At 43.2% G+C, this 26,298-nt stretch overlaps 1 protein-coding gene across 2 annotated transcripts in view; it reads right to left on the bottom strand.

Annotated features, from left to right (window-relative positions):
• ELF2 (E74 like ETS transcription factor 2) overlaps nucleotides 1-26,298 on the bottom strand; it is a 92,611-nt gene that overhangs the window by 26,743 nt on the left and 39,570 nt on the right. The window contains exon 1 of one of the 2 annotated variants that reach the window (XM_075860439.1): nucleotides 10,394-10,633. The exons of the other annotated variant lie outside the window; for it this stretch is intronic. Coding sequence (XP_075716554.1) covers nucleotides 10,394-10,451 — 58 coding nt within the window. The 5' untranslated portion in view covers nucleotides 10,452-10,633. Of the gene's footprint in view, nucleotides 1-10,393; nucleotides 10,634-26,298 lie in introns of those variants that run through there. 2 annotated transcript variants of the gene reach the window in all.

The raw sequence follows: 26,298 nt of genomic DNA, 5'->3' as shown, positions 1-26,298 counted from the left end.
TTTGACCGCACAGGTTTTTCACAGCACCTATTTGAATTGGGCTGTGAAATGAAAAAAATGATATTTTTTCCAATAAGATGTCATTTTTGATCAAAATTTCTTATTTTCACAAGGAACAACATACCCCATTTTGTTGCCAAATTTGTCCTTAGTGCGGCAATACCCCATTTGTGGTGATAAACTGCCCTTTGGGCCCATGGGAGGGCTCAGAAGGAAAGGAGCGCTATGTGTTTGTTGGAGTCCAGATTTTGCTGGATTGGTTTTCGGGTGCCATGTCGCATTTGCAGAGCCCCAGAGGTATCAAAGCAATGGAAACCCACCAGAAGTGACCCCATTTTGGAAACTACACCCCTCAAGGAATTCATTTATGGTTTTTGTTATCATTTTGACCGCACAGGTTTTTCACAGCACCTATTTGAATTGGGCTGTGAAATGAAAAAAATGATATTTTTTCCAATAAGATGTCATTTTTGATCAAAATTTCTTATTTTCACAAGGAACAACATACCCCATTTTGTTGCCAAATTTGTCCTTAGTGCGGCAATACCCCATTTGTGGTGATAAACTGCCCTTTGGGCCCATGGGAGGGCTCAGAAGGAAAGGACCACCATTTGGCCTACTGGAGCTTTTCTGGTGCTAAGTCATGTGTGCAGAAGCCCCTGAGGTACCAGTACAGTTGAAACCCCCGAGAAGTGACCCCATTTTAAAAACTACACCCCTTAAGACATTCATCTAGAGGTGTAGTGAGCATTTTGACCCCACAGGTACTGTGTAAAAGATAATGCGCAGCAGATGGTGCAGTGTGAGATTTGCAATTTTATATATGTATATGCCATTTCAGTGTCCAATATAGTGTGCCCAGCATGCGCCACGGGAGATATACACCCCTTAAATTGTAATGTGGGTTCTCCTGGGTACGACAATACCCTACATGTGGCTGTTATCAGCTGCCTGGGCATACGGCAGGGCTCAGAAGGGAAAGATGAGGGGGGTAAGCTGTGCGGAGTGCATCAGGGTAAATTAAAAATCAAGGGATGTATGATACATTTTAAAACAATCTTTTATACAGAGCCCTGGTTTTTCGGGACACGTGTCACATTGGTATATTGTGTTCTTCCTTATCCCCCTCTTATAGCAGACTCTGCACCTCTTTTGACTCTTTCCCTTTCCACCGGTTTGGGGACCTTCTCCTGGAAAGTGTTGCCCTGGTACGATGCGTGTGGTCTCGCTTCCAGAAGTACTGGGTGCCCCCCCTTCCTGGTCCCTAAAGATTAGATCTTGAAATTCCAGGAAAGTTCCCCTCTGGCCTGCACATCGACGTAGCACATACGCATTGTACAAAGCCATCTGTATGATGTGCCCGGCCAGCTTCTTATACTACACCGCATGGCGCTGTAGGGCTTCAGGACTTGATTTGACAAGTCCATCCCTCCCATGTACCTATTGTAGTCCAGGATGCAGTCTGGTTTGGGGGTGGCCTTTCCTTCATATATCCTAAATATGTAGGTATAGCCTGATGCACTCTCGCACAGCTTATACATCTTCACGCCATACCTTGCCCTCTTACCTGGCAGGTACTGGCGGAATTGAACCCTCCCTTTAAAATGTACCAGGGACTCATCAATAGAAAAACACTTCTCGGGGGTGTATGCTTGGGAAAACCGGGCACTGGAACGGTCTAATAGGGGTCTCCGTTTATACAAACGGTCAAAACTGGGGTCATCTCGGAGTGGGCACTGCTCATTATCAGTATAATGTAAGAAGCGAAGTATTGCCTCATTTTTTTTTTTTTTTAGGTTCCAGTTCATTTCTGAAGTTGCTTTGAGGGGCCCATATATTAGAAACCCCTATCAAACACCCCATTTTAGAAACTAGACCCCTCAAAGTATTCACAACAGCATTTAGAAAGTTTATGAACCCTTTAGGTGTTTCACAGAAATTTAGAGCAAAGTAGAGGTGAAATTTACTCTTTTTATACCATTTTTTTTATAACACAAAAGGATTTATCAGAGAAACACAAATTAATACTTATTGTCCAGATTCTGCAGTTTAGAGAAATATCCCACATGTGGCCCTCGGGCGGTAATGGACTGAAGCCCCGGCCTCCGAAGCAAAGCAGCACCTAGCGGATTTTGAGCCCTCTTTTTTATTAGGCACCATGTCCGGTTTGAAGAGGTCTTGTGGTGCCAAAACATTGGAAACCCCCCAAAAGTGACCCCAATTTGGAAACTAGACCCCTTGAGGAATCCATTGTAGTTTTCATGGGGTGCATGCGGCTTTTTGATCAGTTTTTATTCCATTTTTAGGTGGCGTGGTGACTAAAAAACAGCAATTCTACTATTGTTTTTGTATACTTTTTTTTTTACAGCGTTCACCGTGCGCTATAAATGACATATTCACTTTATTCTGCGTGGCGATACGATTACGGCGATACCAGATGTTTATAGGTTTTTATTATGTCTTATGGCGTTTGCACAATAAAATACGTTTTGTAAACAATCATTCACTTTTTGTGTTCCCTTATTCTAAGAGCCATAACGTTTTTATTTTTCAATCAATAAAGCCGTGCGAGGACTTATTTTTTGCGTAACGAACTGTATTTTCCATCAGTACCATTTTTAGGTACATGCGACTTTTTGATCTCTTTTTATTCCATTTTTTGGGAGGTGAAGTGACCAAACAATTGTGATTGTGGTACGGTTTATTAATATTTTTTTTTACGGCGTTCACCGTGCGGGATAAATAACAAAATAATTTTGTAGTTCAGGCCGTTACGGACGCGGCGATACCAATTATGTATAGTTTATTTGTTTGTTTATATATTTTTATTAATAATAAAGGACTGATAAGGGAAAAAGTGGGACTTTTACTTTTATTACTTTTAAAACTTTTATTTTCTTATTTTTACACATCTTTTTTTAACTTTTTTTTAACTTTATTACTTTGTCCCACTAGGGGACTTGAGGGCAGGAGGCCCTGATCGCTATTCTAATACACTGCACTACATGCGTAGTGCAGTGTATTAGAACTGTCAGCTACTCACTGACAGCAAGCATAGTGGGTCCTGACGTTGTCAGGACCCACTAGGCTTCCGTCTATGGCATAGCCGGACGCCATTGTTTGGTGTCCGGTTGCCATAGTCACCATCGCCGGCCGCTATCGCGTAGCAGGCCGGCGATGGCAGCTTAACCCCTAAAAAGCCGCGATCTCTATAGAACGCGGCTTTTAAGGGGTTAATCAGCGGGGACACAGCGATCGGTCCCCGCTGTAGGAGCTGTGACAGCTGCTGAACAAGACAGCAGCGTCACAGCTCCTGTATGTGTCGGGAGGACGGCCGAAACGGCCGTTACTCCCGAGACGTACTATTACGGCATGGAGCGCGAACGATACAGCTGCCATGACGTAATAGTACGTCAAGGAGCGGGAAGGGGTTAATGGATGTGCCATGATAAAAGTTAAAGGCAGGAAAGAACAAGAGTAGGTTTGAAAAGCGTTTCCCATTCATTGTATATTCACATAGTGCAGTTATTGAAGCCGCAAACAGGAGTGGATTCAAATACAAAGTAGAATCTTTACTATGAACTTCCACTCCCTTGAGGCGGGATTCACACGACCGGGTCGTTCCCGAGCCCGAGTGTCGGCCGGTAAAATCGGCCATTTTGCCCGGCCGGTTTGCATAAAGTTATGCATCCGTGCCGGGCCGGGTAGATCCGGACAGTGACATCAGCGGCAGCTCCTGAAGGGGAATCCCCATGTGTTCGGGGATTCCGCTTCAGGAGTTTCCCCTGATGTCACTGCCCAGATATGGACAGAGACATCAAGCGCTCTGTCCAGGAGCGGAATCCCCGAAAACACGGGGATTCCGCTCCTTCAAGGAGCTAAAGTGCGGCTAGCACATAGCAGAGCGAGGAGATACCTCCCCGCTCTGCTATAGTGGCGTCGCTACAGTAGTAGCAGCCGCAGCAGCTGCTGCTACTACTACTAGCGGCGCCATCGAAGGTGTCGCCGAGCCAGGGTGCTTTTAACAAGCAGGGGAAGGGAGCCAGCGCAGCGCTCCCTCCACATGCTGTACACCCCGGCCCTGCAACACAGTGTACAGCGATGCCATTCGTCAGAATGGCATCAACTCCTCCTCCTCACATGCACTCTGCGCTGTGAGGAGGAGGAGATAGAGCGCAAGCGCCGGGAAACCCGGCCATCACTCGGAACACATTCCGGTGATGGCCGTGTAATACCCGGCCCCATAGACTTCTATGGGAGCCGGGTGTCCGGGCAAAGATAGAGCATGTCCTATTTTTTGACGGCCGGATTTTCCAGCCGTCAAAAAATCGGTCGTGTGAATAGCCCCATTAGGGGTCTATTATTCCTAATGCAGCCGGGTGCCGGCCGATTTATGAACGGCCGGCACCCGGCCGGGAAACCCTGCCGTGTGAATGAGGCCTTACAATCCACTCCTGGTTGTGGCTTCAAAAACACTGCAAAGTGTGAAAAAGGCCGTATACAGAAAACTACAAGTCTGCAATTTTCAAGCTCCACCTGTGTATACCACAGAAAACAACATGTTATGGGAAAAAAAATAATGCTGAATCAAAAGTATTCCGTGGATTTTAGAATCCACAGCATGCTCATAATGCTGTAATGTGGCACCGATCCCATTTGCAACGCAAAGGGTGAAATCCACCATGGATTTTGCCAACAATCCGCAGCAAAATCTGCATGTGTTGCATAGCCTATGGCCTATTTTGGTTTAGCAGTACATAGTGATATAGGTTTATGAAATTCACATATAAAATTTGAATTAAGGGCATCGGAGAGGAAAAAAAATTCAAAGCACTTGTCCCTGAAGGTGACAAACTAGACTATTGTCTATAGTTCGACTATACGGTCTTCTCTACATTTTTACTATATGAAGTGCAGAACAAAGATGTAGAAGAAACATTCTTGCTTAAAATAGGAGCAATTACACTAATGAAAGTAATTAAAAGGGTAACTAAACTTGCAGAAAACTTCTGACATAACGACACTTTTGATCAATGGGGGTCCAGGCACAGAGACCCCCAGCGATTGCTAAAACAAAGGGTGAGCGCTGAGCCGCTTCGTTTCTTATCGGCTGCTCTCAGAAAGCCAACCTAAGGCCGAATGCACACAAACGTATTGTTGTCCTCCCGTAAATACGGGTCCTTGGTCACACATATTCGACCCGTATTGCACCAGTATTTCACCCGTATTTACGGGCACGTTTTCGCTGCAAAATTACACTGCAGTAATCGGCAGCCCTTCTCTCTATCAGTGCAGGATAGAGAGAAGGGACAGCCCTTTCTGCAGAAAAAGTAAAAGAAATTCATACTTACCCGGCCGTTGTCTTGGTGACATCTAGTCCGACCTCCCTGGATGACGCGGCAGTCCATGAGACGGCTGCAGCCTGTGATTGGCTGCAGCGGTCACATGGGCTGAAACGTCATCCCAGGAGGCCGGACTGGAGGAAGAAGCAGGGAGTTCTGGGTAAGTATGAACGTCTTTTTCGAGGTTGATCTATATTGTGATTGGTAGCCACTGTCCAGGGTGCTGAAAGTGTTACTGCTGATCGTTTAACTCTTTCAGCACCCTGGACAGTGACTATCGCGGGACGTCGCCTAGCAATGCTCCTGTAATTACAGGTGCACACACGTAGTCACCCGTAATTACGGGAGCCCCATAGACTTCTATGGGCCTGCCCGTGCCGTAATTACGGCCTGAAATAGGACATGTTCTATATTTTTCAACGGCACGGGCACCTTCCCGTAAGCATACGGGGAGGTACCCGTGGCCAATAGAAGTACATGGGCCCGTAATTCCGGGCGTTTTTATGTTCGTGTTCATGGGGCCTTAGACCATGTTCACAGAGTTTTTTTGCAGGCAGAAAATTCTGCCTGGAAAAAATAAACTCTGGTTCTTTTGAAGTGGTTCTGCACCACAGGCATTTTTTTTTTACCTTTCTTCAACAGGCAAAGGAAAAAAACGCATCAAAAACTCTGTGGCCGTTTGCAGCATTTTTTTCCATCTCCTATTGATTTCAATGGGGTTTTTGAGGCGGAAAACGCCTCAAGCTAGGGCATGTCTCCTCTTTTTCCACGCCTTCACCTCCTATTAAAAACAATGGGAGGCAATGTCAGACGGTTTTTTTCCTGCGGTTTCCACGTGTGAACACGGCCTTCCGATGCTCCGAAAAAAGCCAATCAGAGGCCAAGCGGCCCAGCGCTCACCTGAGCGCTTCTGCTACTTCGTCTTAGTGATCGGTGGGGGTCTCACTGCCTGGACCCCCACTGATCAAAACTTCTGACGTTAGTAGTCTTCTGAAAGTTTCATTACTCTTTAAACAATTGCATAAAATGCACATCGCCAAATGTATTACCCTGTGCACCTTGCCCAGAAAGACCATTTTTATATACTGTATTAGGGTTTAGAGGTAATAGAGGGGTAGGGGTTGCACAATGCATCAAAATATCTATACTATTTGAATGCAATGCACCCTCAAACGGTTCAATACCGTTAAATCATGTATTTCGATATTAAGCTGTATAACACGAAAATGTCGTTAGAGCAGGGCTGCGGGCGTGTAACACCTCCATTGTCCCGCTCCTAACAAGTGTGTACGTGCAGTCAGAATGAGGCGATTCGGCCAGCACTGAAGACAGAACATAGCGGGCGCACTGCAATACACCCCTATGTTCTGTCTTCAGTGCAGCGCCGGCCGCATCACCTCATGCTGACCGCACGCACAGGAGCGGGCACTGGCTGTATTACACAGCGGCAGCCCCGCTCTAAAGGCGGAGATCAGAGGAGTCGCTCATCTCCGCTGCTATTGCCTTAAATGCTGCAATCAAAGCGGACCGCGGCATTCAAGGGGAAATATTGGAAGAAACGGTTTCTTCCACATCAAACAGACCAAGATCTACTACAATAAATCCTTTTATTGGCATACATGGTGAGTGCCTCGTAATTTCTATCTTCCAATATTCAAGTTTTATTCGTGCTGTTTTCTCTCAATGAGCACCCCGTAGGCAACAAGTTGACAGCTGTATTCCACGTGCATAAAGGAATGAGGATCTCCACACAGAGACTGTTTTTTGCCTGAGTTGGGGCAGTGCCAGCCTTCTTTCTCTCCATTATACTATATTAAAGGGGAAAGCCCCTTGGATCGTGGGACATACTATAAATAAAATAAAAGTCTCAATACATAACATATACACATATTCAGTATAGTCGCGACCGTAATAACCTGCAAAACAAATATATAGCGTCATTTAGGAGTAAGAAAGAATTCAAATAAAAAGTGCCTTCTTTCACTTATTAACATGAGGCACGAGGTATTATGAATTTAATACCTCCATGTGCCTCACATTACTAGTAATTAACCCCATCATGTAACACACATTAACCCAATGTTGTCCAACATAACAGAAACATGATGGGGTTATTTACTATTAATGTGCGGCACATGCGATTTCTTCCCACGGTTCCGTCTCTCACCTGGCATTGAAATCAATGGGAGGCAGAGTTTTTCTTATCGTTTAGGTATCGAGTCGCAATACCACCCAATGTATCAAAATTCTGGTATTGTGACAACCCTATATAGGGGGGGGTCCTCTGATCAGGATCCTCATCTCTTGGTCCGAGAGGAGAGCAACAAGGCTCTATTCACACGACAGCGTACGAGTGTCGGCTGATAAAAACTGCCATTTTTAAATCCGTTCCGTGTTTTAGTTTTTACGCCTCATGCACACGACCGTTGTGCCACTCGGGCCGTTTCTGACAGCATCTGAATGGCACCCGATAGTCTTCATGGACCCATTCACTTTGATCATTTTTCACGGACGAGATTCACATGCCAGAGTTTCCGATCCGAGGAAAGATAGGACATGTTCTATCTTTCCTCGGATCACTGATGGGACTCGGTCGTGTGCATGAGGTGTTAACGGCTGATTTTGGCCCGTTTTGCATCAGTTTTAAAAACGGATGAATTTCATTTGCCAATTTTTTGCCACACGGCCCTCTGTAAATACGGTCACAGCTACCCTGTAGATAATGCCACACACTACCCTCCTCTAAGTAGTGCCACAGAGGCCCATTATTCCGCTCCAGGAGAAGTCCCTGCCGTCACTGTACATAATGACATTAGAGACTTCGCCTGCAGCAGAATCACCGGCCGCCGATTCCGCTTCAAGAGCAGGGGACCACTCCAGAAGTCATTGTCCATATATGGACAGTGAAGTCAGGGATTTCTCCTGGTGCGGAATCCCCGGCCAGTTTCGGAAACACTTGGCTAACGTTTGTGTGAGATTTACAGCAAGGCAAAGGTAATCTCGCGAGATTACGCTGTAAACTGTTATTTAAAAACAAGATCACGCTTGCCTTGACGTAAATATCACACAGACACGTCAGGATTCTGAATAGACATGACGTCCTGGCTGGAGGTAATGTATATTCACTGTCAGGGCACTTGAGTAATGTTAGCGTGTGTGTATGTGGCTGCACAATGAACTAGTTAAGCTTAGGTTGTCATCTAACTGTCCGGCAGAGGCTTCCGGTCCAAATGAAAATGGCGCCGGATTTCGATCTACAAATGAGATTCGTTTTGGTCTGTGTGGGAGCGGCGCATGCGCTGTTCCCACACAGACTGCGTACGCTTCAGAGAATGGAACGGTTTCCGTTCGCATTCTCTATGGGGTTGTATATGCCGTATTCAAAAAAAATATTTAGAGCCCCCATAGAGAAGTAAAAGTTTGAACACAGTAAAAATTAGAACATGACAAGACTAAATCATTTTTTGTTTATATTTTATTAAAAGCAATATAATAAAAATCATGACACCTTCCCTTGAAGGCAGTTTAGGGCCTTAGTAGAAGTCAGGGATTGGTGTAAGGGGTGTGGTCAGGTGACTAGTTCGGTAGATATAACCCAGGAATATGCAGTGGTCTTGGCAGACCTTCTGACATATTCCTGGAATAAATGTGCGCTGCCCCCGCCCTAATTTTTGTGATTGTCCTGTATTTATTACCACAGCCTTTTGCTGAAAGGGGTAAGTCGCTCAGCAGTATGAGTGGACATACATATATGTATTATTTGTGGTAGGCTTGAGCTTATGGCTAAACCAGGTTAATAATTCAGGATGATAAAGTCAATGGTTTTTATTATTCAATATTTTATGGTAACTTTAATAAAAGGCCGTGGCCAGAATATTTTTAGCACCGCTCCAGTGTCGTGTCTATTTATTTAGTTAAATGGTTACTTTATTATAATGTGAATAGTATGTTTTGTAATCCCATGTTGGAGCAGGTTTCCTAGAATTACGTCCTTGTAAAGAAGCTCACAATAGAAGAGTAAGTCACCAAACATGCATTGCACGGAGAAGAGCAGTTCTAAACAGGCACGGAGGAGTTCTGGTCAGGAGTTTACAAGTCCTCTACATGGGAGAGGACGGTCCTTTGTGTGAACACACGAGAGCCGCAGCCCTGTATACAGCGAGCTCCTGAGCAGTCCTCACGTGTCTAACAAGCTGCAGTGTCCCAGGTGCTGAAACCCCGCCCCTCACTTCCGTGTTTACATCTTTTCTCTTCCCTCCAATTCCATCCGCATTGTGAGCTCACAGCTCGCTGCCAATCAAAGCCGCCTTGAGCGCTCATTGGCCCGCAGCCAGTCCTCTACATCGCATCCTCATTGGTTAGCGCTCAGATTTCGAACCATCCCCGGGAGCGGATTGGCAGCATGCAGCTGCCCATCATCCGACCCTCCTGCCCGTTTGATCTCTGCGCTTCCGCTATGAACGGGTTTTTTTTTTTTTTTTTTTACTAAGGTTAAATACAAAAATAAAAAATGCAAATATAATCTTGTAATCAACATAAAAAGAAGCGATCCTCGGTGACTGACAGCTGCATCACGTCAATAGTAATGCACATTTCTACAATCAGGCCCAATGTGTGACTTCCCTAGCACGGTACACATCAGACACTAGCCGGTCCTGAAAGTACGGAGAACGAGACAGCGGAGAGCAACTCGGTGTACACATGACATGTGTAATGCAGAGGAGGCGGCCCTGCGCCGGGAATCACAGCCGCTCACATGTACAGTGACAAGCAGGCAGCACTACGAGACAGCGTGGCAGCACACAACAAGCACACACTTCCTGGTTCCCGGAGCAGCAGCGCTGCCGACTGCTCACCACCCCCCTCATCAATGTGCCCAGCCAAGGTGATCACTTCCTACCCCGTCCTCCATCACTCCCTGCAACGTGCGCAGCTGCATCCCAGCCAGTGCCCAGCACACTGGGCCGGGGCAGGCGGTGCATGCTCACTATCACTGCCCGCTAACCGGGCATCCCTCCCGTGCAACGCATGCATGCCCAATATTGGTTTACCGGCTCTGATAAGCAGATCCAGCTGGTTGGTCGGTCCTTCATGCAGCGACGTCGCCATGTTTATCCCGGAGCTTGTGCTTCACATAGAGTCACAGCAGCAGCATAGAGGAGGAAGCGGGGATACAGACACACAGTGCGTGTGTGCAAGGGGAGGAGAGACGGCCAGATCCTTCCGCAGTCTACAGGAAGACTGGAGCTGCTACCCGCTCACTACACTGAATGCGTCTCCGTGCGCGATCCTTCCGCCTCTCACACATCCACACAGGAAGTGCTGCCTCTCACCGCCCGCCCTATTGTACACTCTCCGTCCGCTATTCCTCCCCAATGCCGACACTGGCACATGTTATGTATTATTACACACTTTTTTTAATTTTTATTTCTCATGGAGGAAGCAGATTACGTCATCGATCATTTCTCAGGTTAGAAACCAATCTTGGGTTTGAAAAAAAAAATAAGAAAAAACTTTTTGCAAACCGTCTTAGGAAAAATCTGCTACTGTTTTGTGTAAACAGCTCCAATGCAGAGCTGCCTGTCTCCATAGTTACAGAATACAAACAAACCCATGATTGTTTTTCATTTAGTGCCATTTTGTACAAGCATTTTATTTGTAAAGTTCTATAGAAAAGCCTATAGAGAAAAACGCAGAAAAGAAAACGCCATACCTACAGCATGGTGAACGTGATAAAAACACCAATGACCCCCAAAAACCAAAATGCAACATTTGTGGGCATCCCCATAGTTTTCAAACTAACATCTGGCCACAGATTTCACAAAAAAGTGCATAAAAACACCACTGAAAAAATGTCAATATGCCACGTGTAAAACTGGCCTTAACCAGGGAATACTCGAGAGGAGGGTCATCCTAACCCACCAATATTGGTAACGTCCAATCATCTCATGTACAGGGGGGGCCTGCCGGCCAGATTACAATTCATCATTGCTAATGATTTCCTGAGGAGATGAGGTGTCTGACAACTGCTTATTCCCAGGGATCGTCACACATTGGTCTGCATAGGAGCTGTATACATAAAACTACGGGACATTTTTAAAAGAATATCATCAAAAAGTTAATTTATTTCAGTAATTCAATTAAAAAAGTTAAACTCATATATTATATGAATTCATTACACACAGAGTGATCTATTTCCAGCATTTGTTTCTTTTAATATTGATGATTGGCTAACAGTTAATGAAAACCCAAAATTTAGTCTTTCAGAAAATTAGAATATTATATAAACCCAATTTCAAAAATGATTTTTAACCCCTTCCCGACATATGTATATATAGAACCTAAATAAAAAGCACTTCGGAAATACTCGTTTCGTTTGGTTTTCAAGAAATTGTTACTTTATTATTTTTTATTTCCAAAGAATAGTAACATAGAATGTATTTTTGAAGCAAGCGATATATAGTTTAACGTTTCGGCCCAACCTAGGCCTTTCTCACAATCGCTGCATAAAATGTGGACAGGGGAAATCTTGGCGTCATCCAGACGCTCCTGGTAAGTAGACACACTACAAACCAAACAAGTATTTCCGAAGAGCTTTTTATTTAGGTTCTATATATACATATTTGGGTACTCCAACCCAAACCTGAATAGCACGAAGAAAATAGGAGAGCGTCCTTACAATATTTATATAGATATTATTTTCCCTTCCCGACATATGACATACAGTTACGTCATAGCCGGGTAGGGGAAGTATGGAGCGTGCTCACGGAGTGAACCCGCTCCATACGATGCGGGTGTCGACTGTATCGTTACAGCCGACACTTCAGAGTAAGGCTGGGTTCACACGACCTATTTTCAGACATAATGGAGGCGTTTTACGCCTCGAATTACGTCTGAAAAAACGGCTCCAATATGTCGGCAAACATCTGCTCATTACTTTCAATGGGTTTGCCGACGTACTGTGCCGACGACCTGTCATTTTACGCGTCGCTGTCAAAATACGGCACGTAAAATTACAGCCTTGTCAAAAGAAGTGCAGGACACTTCTTGGGACGTAATTGGAGCAGTTTTTCATTGACTCCAATGAAGAACAGCTCCAAATTACGTCCGTAAAAGAAGCGCCGCAAAACGCGGGTACATGCAATTACGTCTGGAATTCAGGAGCTGTTTAATCCTGAAAACAGCTCTGTAATTTCAGACGTAATTGCAGTTATCGCGTAAACATACCCTAACGAGCAGCATTGCGCTCGAGAACGATCCCGCTCGTTTAACTCGTTAAATGCTGCAGTCAATAGCGACCACAGCATTTAAATCGTTAGAAAGAGGGGGCGGCCCCCTCTAACAGCTCATCGCGCCCCCCATAATGCAATCTCGGGGGAGTCGATGGTTTCTATGGCTGCCTGGGAGCCTAATGAAGGCCCCCGATCCGCCATCTCCGGCAGGGCTTAGTAGATGTGTGTCACAATCATGATATACTGCAATACATTAGTATTGCAGTATATCGTGCAAGCGATCTAACTATCGCTGGTTGAAGTCCCCTAATGGAACTAATAAAAAAAAAAGTAAAAAATGGGAGTTAAATAAAGTTGTTTTTTTTGCATAAAAAAAAATAAAAAATATTAAAAGTTCAAAAAAAAAAAATCAACCCTTTTCCCATTTTCCCCATAGAGCATAGTAAAAAAATAAATAAAACATAATTGATATCGCCGCGTCCGCCAAAGTCTGAACTATTACAATATATCATTATTTAACCCGCACGGTGAACGCCGTAAAAAAAATTAAAAAAATAAAATAAATTGTAAGCGCCAGAATCTATATTTTTTGGTCACCTAACAGCCCACAATAAATTAAATAAAAAGTGATCAAACCGTCGCATGTACACCAAAATCGTATTATTAAAAACTACAGCTTATCCCGCAAAAAATAAGCCCTCATACCACTTAAATCAACGGAAAAATAAAAAAGTTATGGCTCTCGGAATTTGGCGACACAAAATAAATTATTTTTCACACTTCGGTTTTTACTTGTAAAAGTAGTAAAATATAGAAAAAAATAAATATATTTGGTATGGCCGTAATCGTATTGACCCACAGAATAAAGTTAACATGTGGTTTTAATTTCACAGCAAATTCCGTAAAAACGGCGCACAAAAAACCATGGAGGAATAGCTGTTTTTTTTCATTTTCTACCCCACAAATATTTTTTTCCCCATTTCCTAGTACATTATATAGCAAAATAAATGGTGCTACGAAAAACTACAACTCATCCCGCAAAAATCAAGCCCTCATAGGACTATATAGACGGAAAAATAAAGACGTTATGGCTTTTGGAAGGTGGGGAGGAAAAAACGAAAATTAAAATCTGAAAGTTGTTTACAACGGGAAGGAGTTAAAACCGAAATACTGGCTGTAAATATACGGCCAGCGGTCAGGGTCTCTGAAGTCCGCCGTATAGACTAATTACGGCGGCACTTCAGAGACTGTGCACGCGCGATCGCGTGCACACAGCTCTATGCCCTGGCTGTTGCTAACAGCCATGGGCACTGGGCAGAATGTCAGGGGCCAATCTTTTGGCCCCTGAACATGTGATCGCTGTGACAACCAATCACAGCGATCACATGCATTTCTGCGTATAAAACAGTATGCACACGATCGCGTGCACACAGCCCTGTGCCCACGCTGTTACCAACAGCTCTGGGCACTGGGCAGAGTATCAGGGACCAATCACAGCGACCACATTTGTTTTATTTTTACTTTTCTGGCAGTAAATCTCCTGCTTCTTTTCTTCTCCTCAAACATTGTTTCAGTTTGAGGAGAAGAAGAGACTCGGGAGAATTGCTGCCAGAAGATTACAGTTACAGTTACAAAAAAATACAGTTACACTATAAAACATTCTCTGTATAGATAGATTTCTTTCTATCTATCTATACAATCTATCCATCTATCTTTCTTTCATTCTATTAGAATAGGCAGGTAGGGAGTATATAATTATATATATATCCACATATATATAATATATATATAGCAATAGCGGTTTATTTTTTGTTAGCGGTAGTGTAGATATATATAGCAGTTAGTTTGTGTGTTTTATAAAAAAAAAAAAAAAAAAAATTTGTTTAGTTAGTGTTAGTTACGTTATGGGGAGGAAGTTGTTTAGCGCCGAGGAGACATACGCCATGCTGTGGTCTGAGTCAGAGACCGCATCAGAGATGGCGTCAGAGATGGAACCTGTTTTGGGCAGTGACGATGACAGCGTCACTTCAGGTTCATCTTCAGGGGACGTTGTCCCTGATGCAGTTGAAACTGCAGAACATGAAAGCGCAGGTCTTAGTAGCGCTGTAGCACGGGACAGCCTGGTCCCCCCAGTCCAGGCTCTTGTATGGGTACCTGCCCCATCTTTTGGGCCTAGAATCCACGGATTTACTGCCACTCCTGGCATAACCGTGGACAATACAAATTGTCCAAATGGATTACTTCCATTTATTTATAACGGACGACATCCTAAATCAAATTGTCCACGAAACAAATTTCTATGCCACTCAATATATAAGGCAGAAACCTTCATCCACCCATGCCAGAGATTGGACGCCCACCAATTTGCAGGAATTAAAAAATTTTTTGGGGCTCACCCTAAATATGGGTATTATCAAAAAGCCCTCCATTAGGTCTTACTGGTCAACAAGACCCGCCCAAGCAACCCCAGTATATTCTGCAGTAATGCCCAGGTCTCGTTATGAGACAATAATGAGGTTCCTCCACTTCAACGACCACGCACAGGCCCCCCCAAGTACCGATGCAAACCGGGATCGGTTGTTCAAAATAAGACCGCTAATAAATTCCCTGAATAATTTATTTCTGCAACTCTACACCCCTGAGCAGAATGTAAGCGTGGACGAATCCCTCCTCAACTTTCATGGCAGACTTAGCTTTCGCCATATCTACCTTCAAAAAGGGCAAGATATGGCGTTAAGCTTTACAAATTGTGTGAAAGCGGGTCAGGATATACCACCGCCTTCAGGATTTATGAAGGGCGGGACCGCACAATAAATGTTCCTGGATGCCCCCCCTGATCTTTCCACCAGCAGTAAGATCGTGTGGGAGATAATGCAGCCTCTGCTTCACAAGGGGTACCACCTGTACTGCGACAATTTTTATTCCAGTGTGCCCCTGTTTAGGCATTTGCATGCTGCAAGGACTGGGGCATGTGGTACCATGCGCAAAAACCGAATTGGTTTTCCACAGCAATTAGTGGGGAAGCGCATGGTAAAGGGGGACTCCTGTGCTTATGCATCTGAGGAATTGCTGGCGGTCAAGTTCAGGGATCGCAAAGATGTGTATGTGCTAAGCACGATTCATACCGCAGGAACAGTGGCAGTGAGGGAAAGGGGGGCAACATCGGACAAGCACAAACCAGTGAGCGTGTCCGAATATAACATGTACATGGGGGGGGGTGTGGATTTAAGCGACCAGGTTTTACAGCCCTATTTAGTAAAACGCAAAACTAAAACCTGGTACAAAAAAGTGGCCATTTATTTGTTACAGGTGGCAATCCACAACTCATTTGTGCTCTATAAAAAAAACAGAGGCAGAGACACATACCTGGATTTCCAGGAAAAAATTATTGAAGGCCTCATTTTTGATGTTCAGGACACTCGAGAATGCCCCCAGTCTGAGGATGTCACGCGACCGACTGAAAGACACTTCATCAGTCGGATTCCCCCAACACCAACCAGAAGCAACCCCCAGAAAAAGTGCCGCGTCTGCAGAAAAGACGGGCACCGCAAAGATTCCCGATATTTCTGTCCCTCATGTCCCTCGCAACCAGGCCTGTGCATTGAGCCATGTTTTAAAAAATACCACACTGTTCTGAATTATTAGATTTTAGTTAATTTGTTGAAAATATATTTTCCCTACATTACGTTTTTATTTTTCCCCTGATTTTACTCCAAGGGTGAGGGAGGGAATGGGTGGGGGGTGGATGTCATGTTTGCATATTCTCTAAAGTTCATCTGCTGGATAGCTCCATTTGCATAAACCTGCAATTTCTTATTTTAGAAAACCCCCATGCACGGGAGAAGTGGAAGAATGTGAAAGGAGATGAATTTTGTCCGTGGTCCATACCGTGTGTGAAAAATGCTAGCAAAAACTGGCGCAATTGATAAATTCTTGCATTTTTTTCCAATTTTGCCCACTTTAGAGAAAAAAATAAAAATGATATATACTGACAAATGCCACTAAAACAAAGCCCTATCTGTCCTTTAAAAAGAGTGTAAAATTCAAAGATGAACTTTATTCACCTGCTGAGTTATAGTCATCTAAAGAAGCGCATAGCAAAATTGTAAAATTTGCTCTGGTCATTTAGCTGTAAAACAGCCTAGTCCTTAACCGGTTAATCCAGGTATTGGTACATTTGGCAGTGTGGGCAGGTGCCAAATCCTGCTGGAAAATAAAATCAGCATCTCTATAAAGCTTGTCAGCAGGGGGAAGCATGAAGTGCTCTAAAATTTCCTGGTAGACGGCTGCACTGACTCTGGACGTGATATAACACAGTGGACCAACACCAGCAGATGGCATGGCTCCCCAAACCATCACTGACTGTGGAACCTTTACACTGGACCGCAAGCAACTTGGATTGATGCCTCGCCACTCTTCCTCCAGTCTCTGGGACCAAGATTTCCAAATGAAATGCAAAATTTACTTTCATCTGAAAACAAGACTTTGGACCACTGAGCAACACACCAGTCCTTTTTCTCCTTAGCCCAGGTTAGACGCTTCTGACGTTGTGTCTGGGTCATGAGTGGGTTGACACAAGGAATGCGACAGTTGTAGCCCATGTCCTGGATACGTCTGTGTGTGGCGGTTCTTGAAGCACTGACTCCAGCCGCTGTCCACTCCTTGTGAATCTTCCCCAGATTCTGGAATGGCCTTTTCTTGACAATCCTTTCAAGGCTGCGGTTATCCCTGTTGCTTGTGCACTTTTTTCTACCACACTTTTTACTTCCTCTCAACTTTCCATTAACCCCTTAAAGAGACTCTGTCACCACATTATAAGTGTCCTATCTCCTACATAAGGAGATGGGCGCTGTAATGCAGGTGACAGTAATGCTTTTTATTTAAAAAAACAATCTATTTTCACAACGTTAGGAGCGATTTTGGTTTATGCGAATGAGTTGCTTAATGCCCAAGTGGGCATATTTTTACTTTCGACCAAGTGGGCGTTGTACAGGAGTGTATGACGCTGACCAATCGGCATCATGCACTCCTCTCCATTCATTTAGACAGCAGAATCGCGTTCTTACTGGAACATGATCTGCAGCCACATACACAGCGATTCTGCTTGATTAACATTAATCCAGTGTCCTGATAATGAATACACATGACCATCCAGCCTGGACGTCATGTGTATTCAGAATCCTGACACTTCTGAATCTTTTCTGTGAGATTCCAGCAACGGATACGAAATCTCTCGAGATCACGGAGGTAAACGAGATTTCGTTTCCCTTGCTGTAAATCTCACAGAAAAGATTCAGAAGTGTCAGGATTCTGAATACACATGACGTACACATTAAAGATACTGAAGTGTTTAGACAGTGAATAGACATTCCACGGGATGTCTATTCACAATCTCTGCACTTCGTTACTGTTTCTATGGTAGTTACAACAGAGCAAAGCGTAATCTCGCTGTAACCTGTCATTTACTGCGTAATCTCGCGAGATCACGCTTCCTCTGCTGTAACTACCACAGACAGAGTAACGAAGTGCAGAGATTGTGAATAGACATCCCGTGGAATGTCTATTGACTGTCTAAACACTTCAGTATTGTTAATGTGTTAGTATAAGACAGCACATAAGGATCTAGCAGGATCCCTATGCGCTGTGTAAATGAATGGAGAGGAGTGCGTGATGCTGATTGGTCAGCGTCATGCACTCCTCTGTACAACGCCTACTTGGTCTAAAGTAAAAATATGCCCACTTGGGCATTAAGACACTCATTAGCATAAATCTAAAATCACTAATAAAGTGGTGAAAACAGATCGTTTTATTAAATAAAAAGCATTACTGTCACCTACATTATAGCGCCAATCTCCTTATGTAGGAGATAGGGCAATTATAAGGTGGTGACAGAGCCTCTTTAAATAAATTATATGTACCCCAAAATGGTGCTATTAAAAAAACACAAGTTGTCCCGCAAAAAACAAGGCCTTATACAGCTATGTCGAAGCAAAACTAAAAAAAAATTATAGCTCTTGGAATGCGACGATGGAAAAACGTAAAAAATAGCTTGGTCATTAACTCCTTAACGCCGAAGGACGGATATATCCGTCCTCAGCAGCTGCTACTTCGCGCAGGAGGACGGATATATCCGTCCTGTGATGGCGCGGGTACTGAGACTGTACCCACGCGATCAGCGGCAGGAGCACGGCTGTTATACACAGCCTGGCTCCTGCTGCAACTGCCGGAATCGAAGCGCGCGCCGATTCCGACAGTTTAACCCATTAAATGCCGCTGTCAATAGTGACAGCGGCATTTAATGTGTTTGACAGAGGGGGGAGCTCCCTCTGTCACCTGATCGGCGCCCCCGCAAACAAATTGCGGGTCGCCGTCGGGTTTCCATGACAGCCGGGGGTCTAACAAAGACCCCCAGGTCTGCCTTCAGCATCTGCCTGTTAGGCGATGCCGGAGGCATGACCTAACAGGTTGCCTGTCAGTTTTACACTGACAGGCAATAATGCTTTGGTATACGAAGTATACCAAAGCATTATATATGCGATCAGCAGATCGCATAGTGAAGTCCCCTGGTGGGACTAAAAAAAAAAATGTAAAACAGTAAAATAAAGTTTGTGAAAAAAAAATAATAATAATTACAGTCAAAGTCAAATAAAACTACTTTTTTGGCCCAAAAAGTGGTTTTATTTAGTAAAACGGTCAAAACAAATCACACATACACATATATGGTATCCCCGCGATCGTAACGACTTGACCAATAAAATGAACATATTAATTAAACCGCCGGATGAACGGCGTCCAAAGAAAACGCAAAAAACAACGTCAAAATTCTCTCTTTTCTCCCATTCCCCCCATAAAAAATAAAATAAAAATTAATCTATAAGTCCTATGTACCCCAAAATAGTACTAATAAAAACTACACATTGCCCCGCAAAAATCAAGCCCACGTACGGCCACATCGACGGAAAAATAAAAACGTTACGGCTTTTGGAACGCGGCGATGCAAAAACAAGTAATTTTTTTCTAAAAGGCTTTTAATTGTGCAAACGTAGGAAAACATATAAAACCTTTACACATTTGGTATACCCGTAATCGTGCCGACCCATAGAATAAAGGTAACATGTTATTTACGCTGCTTAGTAAACGGCGTCAATTTATAACGTGAAAATCAATGCTGGAATAGCTGCTTATTTTCAATTCTCTCCTAAAATAAAGTTAATAAAAGTTAATCAATATATTATATGCATCTAAAAATGGTACAGTTACAAAATACAACTCGTCCCGCAAAAAACAAGCCCTTATACGGCTATGTAGACAGAATAAAAAAAAAATTATGACTCTTGGAATGCGACGATGGAAAAACGTAAAAAATAGCTTGGTCATTAACTCCTTAACGCCGAAGGACGGATATATCCGTCCTCAGCAGCTGCTACTTCGCGCAGGAGGACGGATATATCCGTCCTGTGATGGCGCGGGTACTGAGACTGTACCCACGCGATCAGCGGCAGGAGCACGGCTGTTATACACAGCCTGGCTCCTGCTGCAACTGCCGGAATCGAAGCGCGCGCCGATTCCGACAGTTTAACCCATTAAATGCCGCTGTCAATAGTGACAGCGGCATTTAATGTGTTTGACAGAGGGGGGAGCTCCCTCTGTCACCTGATCGGCGCCCCCGCAAACAAATTGCGGGTCGCCGTCGGGTTTCCATGACAGCCGGGGGTCTAACAAAGACCCCCAGGTCTGCCTTCAGCATCTGCCTGTTAGGCGATGCCGGAGGCATGACCTAACAGGTTGCCTGTCAGTTTTACACTGACAGGCAATAATGCTTTGGTATACGAAGTATACCAAAGCATTATATATGCGATCAGCAGATCGCATAGTGAAGTCCCCTGGTGGGACTAAAAAAAAAAATGTAAAACAGTAAAATAAAGTTTGTGAAAAAAAAATAATAATAATTACAGTCAAAGTCAAATAAAACTACTTTTTTGGCCCAAAAAGTGGTTTTATTTAGTAAAACGGTCAAAACAAATCACACATACACATATATGGTATCCACGCGATCGTAACGACTTGACCAATAAAATGAACATATTAATTAAACCGCCGGATGAACGGCGTCCAAAGAAAACGCAAAAAACAACGTCAAAATTCTCTCTTTTCTCCCATTCCCCCCATAAAAAATAAAATAAAAATTAATCTATAAGTCCTATGTACCCCAAAATAGTACTAATAAAAACTACACATTGCCCCGCAAAAATCAAGCCCACGTACGGCCACATCGACGGAAAAATAAAAACGTTACGGCTTTTGGAACGCGGCGATGCAAAAACAAGTAATTTTTTTCTAAAAGGCTTTTTATTGTGCAAACGTAGGAAAACATATAAAACCTTTACACATTTGGTATACCCGTAATCGTGCCGACCCATAGAATAAAGGTAACATGTTATTTACGCTGCTTAGTAAACGGCGTCAATTTATAACGTGAAAATCAATGCTGGAATAGCTGCTTATTTTCAATTCTCTCCTAAAATAAAGTTAATAAAAGTTAATCAATATATTATATGCATCTAAAAATGGTACAGTTACAAAATACAACTCGTCCCGCAAAAAACAAGCCCTTATACGGCTATGTAGACAGAATAAAAAAAGAGTTACGACTCTTGGAATGCGACCGTGAAAAAACAAAAAATAATCCTTGGTCATTAACGTGCAAAATGGCCCGGTCATTAAGGGGTTAAGGTCTAAAATAGGCTGCTCATTAAGGGGTTAGCATAGGTTCAGGTGGTATGCATCAACATACCTTTTTTTGTTTGTAAACTGCACTTTTAACCCCTTCAGGACGGAGCCTGCTTTGGCCTTGAGGACGAAGCAGATTTTCTTAAATCTGACGTGTTACTTTATGTGATAACTTGGGAATGCTTTAACCTATCCAAGTGATTCTGAGACTGTTTTCTCATAACATATTGTACTTTATCTTAGCAAAAAAATGTGGTCGATAAATTTAATATTTGTATGAAAAACACCAACATTTTGCGAAAATTAGCAAAAATTAGCATTTTTCTAAAATTAAATGCATCTGCTTGTAAGACAGACAGTAATACCACACAAAATAGTTACAATTTCATATATCCCATATGTTTATATTCTTTTATTTTTCTAGGACGTTACAAGGCTTAGAACTTTAGCAGCAATTCCTCATATTTTCAAGAAAATTTCAAAAGCCCATTTTTTCAGGGACCAGTTCAGCTCTGAAGCGGCTTTGAGGGCCTTATATATTAGAAAGACCCCGTAACTCACCCCATTTTGAAAACTGCACCCCTCAAAGTATCCAAAACAGCATTCAGAAAGTGTTTCAACCCCATAGGCGTTTCTCAGGAATTAAAGCAAAGTAGAGGTGAAATGTACAAGTTTCATTAATTTTTGCCAAAATTCATTTGTAATAGTTTTTTCTGTAACACAGAAAGTTTTACCAGAGAAATGCAACTCAATATATATTGCCCAGATTGTGCAGTTTTTAGAAATATCCCATATGTGGCCCGAGTGTGGTAATAGACTGAAGCACCGGCCTCAGAAGCAAAGGAGCACCTAGAGGATTTTGGGGCCTCCTTTACTTTAAAATATATTTTAGACACCATGTCAGGTTTGAAGAGGTCTTGTGGTGCCAATACAGAAAAAAAAAAAAATAAGTGACCCCATTCTGGAAACTAAACCCCTCAATGAATTTATCTAGCGGCATAGTTAGCATTTTGACCCCCACAGTTTTTATGCTAAACGTATTTGAATTAGTCTGTGAAGATGAAATTCTAATTTTTTTCAGAAAAAATATAGCAATGTTTACATTTTCACAAGGCATAAAGGATAAATAACACCACAGCATTTGTTAAGCAATTTCTCCCGATTACAGCAATACCCCATATGTGGTAGTAAACAGCTTTTTGGACCCACAGCAGGGCTCAGAAGAGAAGGAGCGTCATTTGGCTTTTGAAGAGCTGATTTTGCTGGATTCGTTTTCAGTGCCATGTCACGTTTGCAATGAACTGGAGGGACCAAAACCGTGGAAACAACCCAAAAGTGACCCCCTTTTGAAAACTACACCCCTCACTGAATTTATCTAAGGGTATAGTTAGCATTTTGACCCCACAGTTTTTATGCTAAATGTATTTGAATTAGTCTGTGAAGATGAGAATCTACTTTTTTTCTGAAAAAAACGTAGAAATGTTAATTTTTAGGGCATGACCACACATGGCGGAATTCCTCCGCAACTGTCCGCATCAATGCCGCACCTAATCCGGGTTGCGGATTACGGCTGCGGATCTGCACAAAATGTGCAGTACATTGATGCGGACTAGCTGCTGCGGACTGCGGGAAAAGTGCTTCCCTTCTCCCTATCAGTGCAGGATAGAGAGAAGGGACAGCACTTTCCCTAGTGAAAGTAAAAGAAATTCATACTTACCGCCCGTTGTCTTTATGACGCGTCCCTCCTTCGGCATCCAGCCCGACCTCCCTGGATGACGCGCCAGTCCATGTGACCGCTGCAGCCTGTGCTTGGCCTGTGATTGGCTGCAGCCGTCACTTACACTGAAACGTCATCCTGGGAGGCCGGACTGGAGACAGAAACAGGGAGTTCTCGGTAAGTATGAACTTATATGTTTTTTTACAGATACATGTATATTGGGATCGGTAGTCACTGTCCCGGGTGCAGAAACAGTTACTGCCGATCGCGTAACTCTTTCAGCACCCTGGACAGTGACTATTTACTGACGTCTCCTAGCAACGCTCCCGTCATTACGGGAGCCCCATTGACTTCCTCAGTCTGGCTGTAGACCTAGAAATACATAGGTCCAGCCAGAATGAAGAAATGTCAAGTAAAAAAAGCAAGACGCATCCGCAGCACACATGACATGTGCATGACAGCTGCGGACTTCATTGCGGAACTTTGAATCTCCATTGAAGTCAATGGAGAAATTCCGCCATGAGTCCGCCACTGCTCCGCAACAGACAGAGCATGCTGCGGACACCAAATTCCGCTCCGCAGCCTATGCTCCGCAGCGGAATTGTACGCATCGTGTAAACGAACACTGCTAAATTAAAGTGAAAGTCAATGTAGAAACGGCTCCGCTGCGGATTAACGCTGCGGAGTGTCCGCAGCGGAATTTAAGTGCAATTCCGCCATGTGTGAACCCGCCCTTACAAGGAATAAAGGAGAAGAAACACCCCAGCATTTGTAAAGCAATTTCTCCCGATTACGTAAATACCCCATATGCGGTAATAAACTTCTGTTTGAACACACAGCGGGGCTTAGAAGTGAAGGAGCACTATTTGGCTTTTGGAGCTAAGATTTAGCTGGAATAGTTTTTGGGTGTCATGTCGCATTTGCAAAGCCCCTGAGAGACCAAAACAGTGAAAATACCCCAAAAGTGACCCCATTTGGGAAACTACACCACTTAAAGAGGCTCTGTCACCAGATTTTGCAACCCCTATCTGCTATTGCAGCAGATCGGCGCTGCAATGTAGATTACAGTAACGTTTTTATTTTTAAAAAACGAGCATTTTTGGCCAAGTTATGACCATTTTCGTATTTATGCAAATGAGGCTTGCAAAAGTACAACTGGGCGTGTTGAAAAGTAAAAGTACAACTGGGCGTGTTGAAAAGTAAAAGTACAACTGGGCGTGTTTAATACTTTTACTAGCTGGGCGTTGTGCATAGAAGTATCATCCACTTCTCTTCAGAACGCCCAGCTTCTGGCAGTGCAGACACAGCCGTGTTCACCAGAGATCACGCTGTGTCGTCACTCACAGGTCCTGCATCGTGTCAGACGAGCGAGGACACATCGGCACCAGAGGCTACAGATGATTCTGCAGCAGCATCGGCGTTTGCAGGTAAGTCGATGTAGCTACTTACCTGCAAATGCTGATGCTGCTGCAGAATCATCTGTAGCCTCTGGTGCCGACACGATGCAGGACCTGTGAGTGACGTCACAGATCTGCACTGCCAGAAGCTGGGCATTCTGAAGAGAAGTGGATGATACTTCTCATCAGAACGCCCAGCTAGTAAAAGTAGTAAACACGCCCCGATGTACGCACATAATACACGCCCAGTTGGACTTTTACTTTTCAACACGCCCAGTTGTACTTTTGCAAGCCTCATTTGCATAAATACGAAAATGGTCATAACTTGGCCAAAAATGCTCGTTTTTTAAAAATAAAAACGTTACTGTAATCTACATTGCAGCGCCGATCTGCTGCAATAGCAGATAGGGGTTGCAAAATCTGGTGACAGAGCCTCTTTAAGTAATCTATCTAGGGGTATAGTTAGCATTTAGACCCCACAGGTCTTTTTCAGAATTTATTACAATTAGTGGGAATAATGTTGATAATCATTTTCACAGCCTAACATGTTGAATTTTTTAATTTTCACAAAAATAAAAGCAATTTCTCACGAGTATGACAATACTCCACATGTGGTCATAAATGTTTTTTTATTAGAAATTAATTAACCCTTTCCGGACTGATCAATTTTTTGCTTTTTTATTTTCGTTTTTCACTCTCCGCATTCCAAGAGCCATAACGGTTTTATTTTTCCCTCACTAAAGTGGTGAGAGGACTCATTTCTTGTGGGACATACTGTAGTTTTTATTGGTACCATTTTTTTAGCACTTTTTATTAACATTTTTTTTTTTGAGCTAAGGTGACCAAAAAACAGCAATTTTGGCGTTTTAGATTCTTTATTATTTACAGCGTTCACCGTGTGAGTTAAAGAGGCTCTGTCACCACATTATAAGTGCCCAATCTCCTATATAAGGAGATCGGCGCTGTAATGTAGGTGACAGTAATGCTTTTTATTTAAAAAAACAATCTATTTTAAACCACTTTATGAGCGATTTTTAGCTTTATGCTAAGGAGTTTCTTAATGCCCAAGTGGGCGTGTTTTACTTTAGACCAAGTGGGCGTTGTACAGAGGAGTGTATGACGCTGACCAATCAGCGTCATACACTTCTCTCCATTCATTTACTCTGCACTAGCGATATAGTTATATCGTTATGTGCAGCTACATACACAAACACTAATATTACTGCAATGTCCTGATAATGAATATACATCACTACCAGCCTGGACGTGATGTTTATTCAGAATCCTGACACTTCTCAATCTTTTCTGTGAGATTCCAGCAAGGCAAGCGTAATCTCGCGAGATTACGATGTAACCTGTAATTTCAAACGAGATTACGCTTGCCTTGCTGGAATCTCACAGAAAAGATTCAGAAGTGGTCAGGATTCTGAATAAACATCACGTCCAGGCTGGTAGTGATGTATATTCATTATCAGGACACTACAGTAATGTTAGTGTTTGTATATGTAGCTGCACATAACAATATAACTATATCGCTAGTGCAGTGTAAATTAATGGAGAGGAGTGCATTTTTTTTATGGAGTTGACCCTGCGCTATAAATGACATTTTTACTTTATTCTGCGGGTCAGTACGATTACGGCGATACCAAATGTATATAGTTTTTTTTTTAAGTTTTGCAGCGTTTGCACGATAAAATCACTTTTTTATAACATAATTATTTTTTGTGTCACCATATTATTAGAGCCATAACTTTTTTTATTTTTCAGTCAAAAAAGCTGTGTAAGGGCTTGTTTTTTGCGGGACGGTTTGTAGTTTTTATTTCTACTATTTTGGCGTACATGCGACCTTTTGATTACTTTTTATTCTATATCTTGGGAGG

This window comes from Rhinoderma darwinii, chromosome 1 (genome assembly GCF_050947455.1).
Source record: "Rhinoderma darwinii isolate aRhiDar2 chromosome 1, aRhiDar2.hap1, whole genome shotgun sequence".
In the NCBI taxonomy this organism is placed as follows: domain Eukaryota; kingdom Metazoa; phylum Chordata; class Amphibia; order Anura; family Rhinodermatidae; genus Rhinoderma; species Rhinoderma darwinii.
The sequence above is the reverse complement of the archived record's forward strand: the minus strand, read 5'-3'. Positions and strand labels throughout refer to the sequence as shown.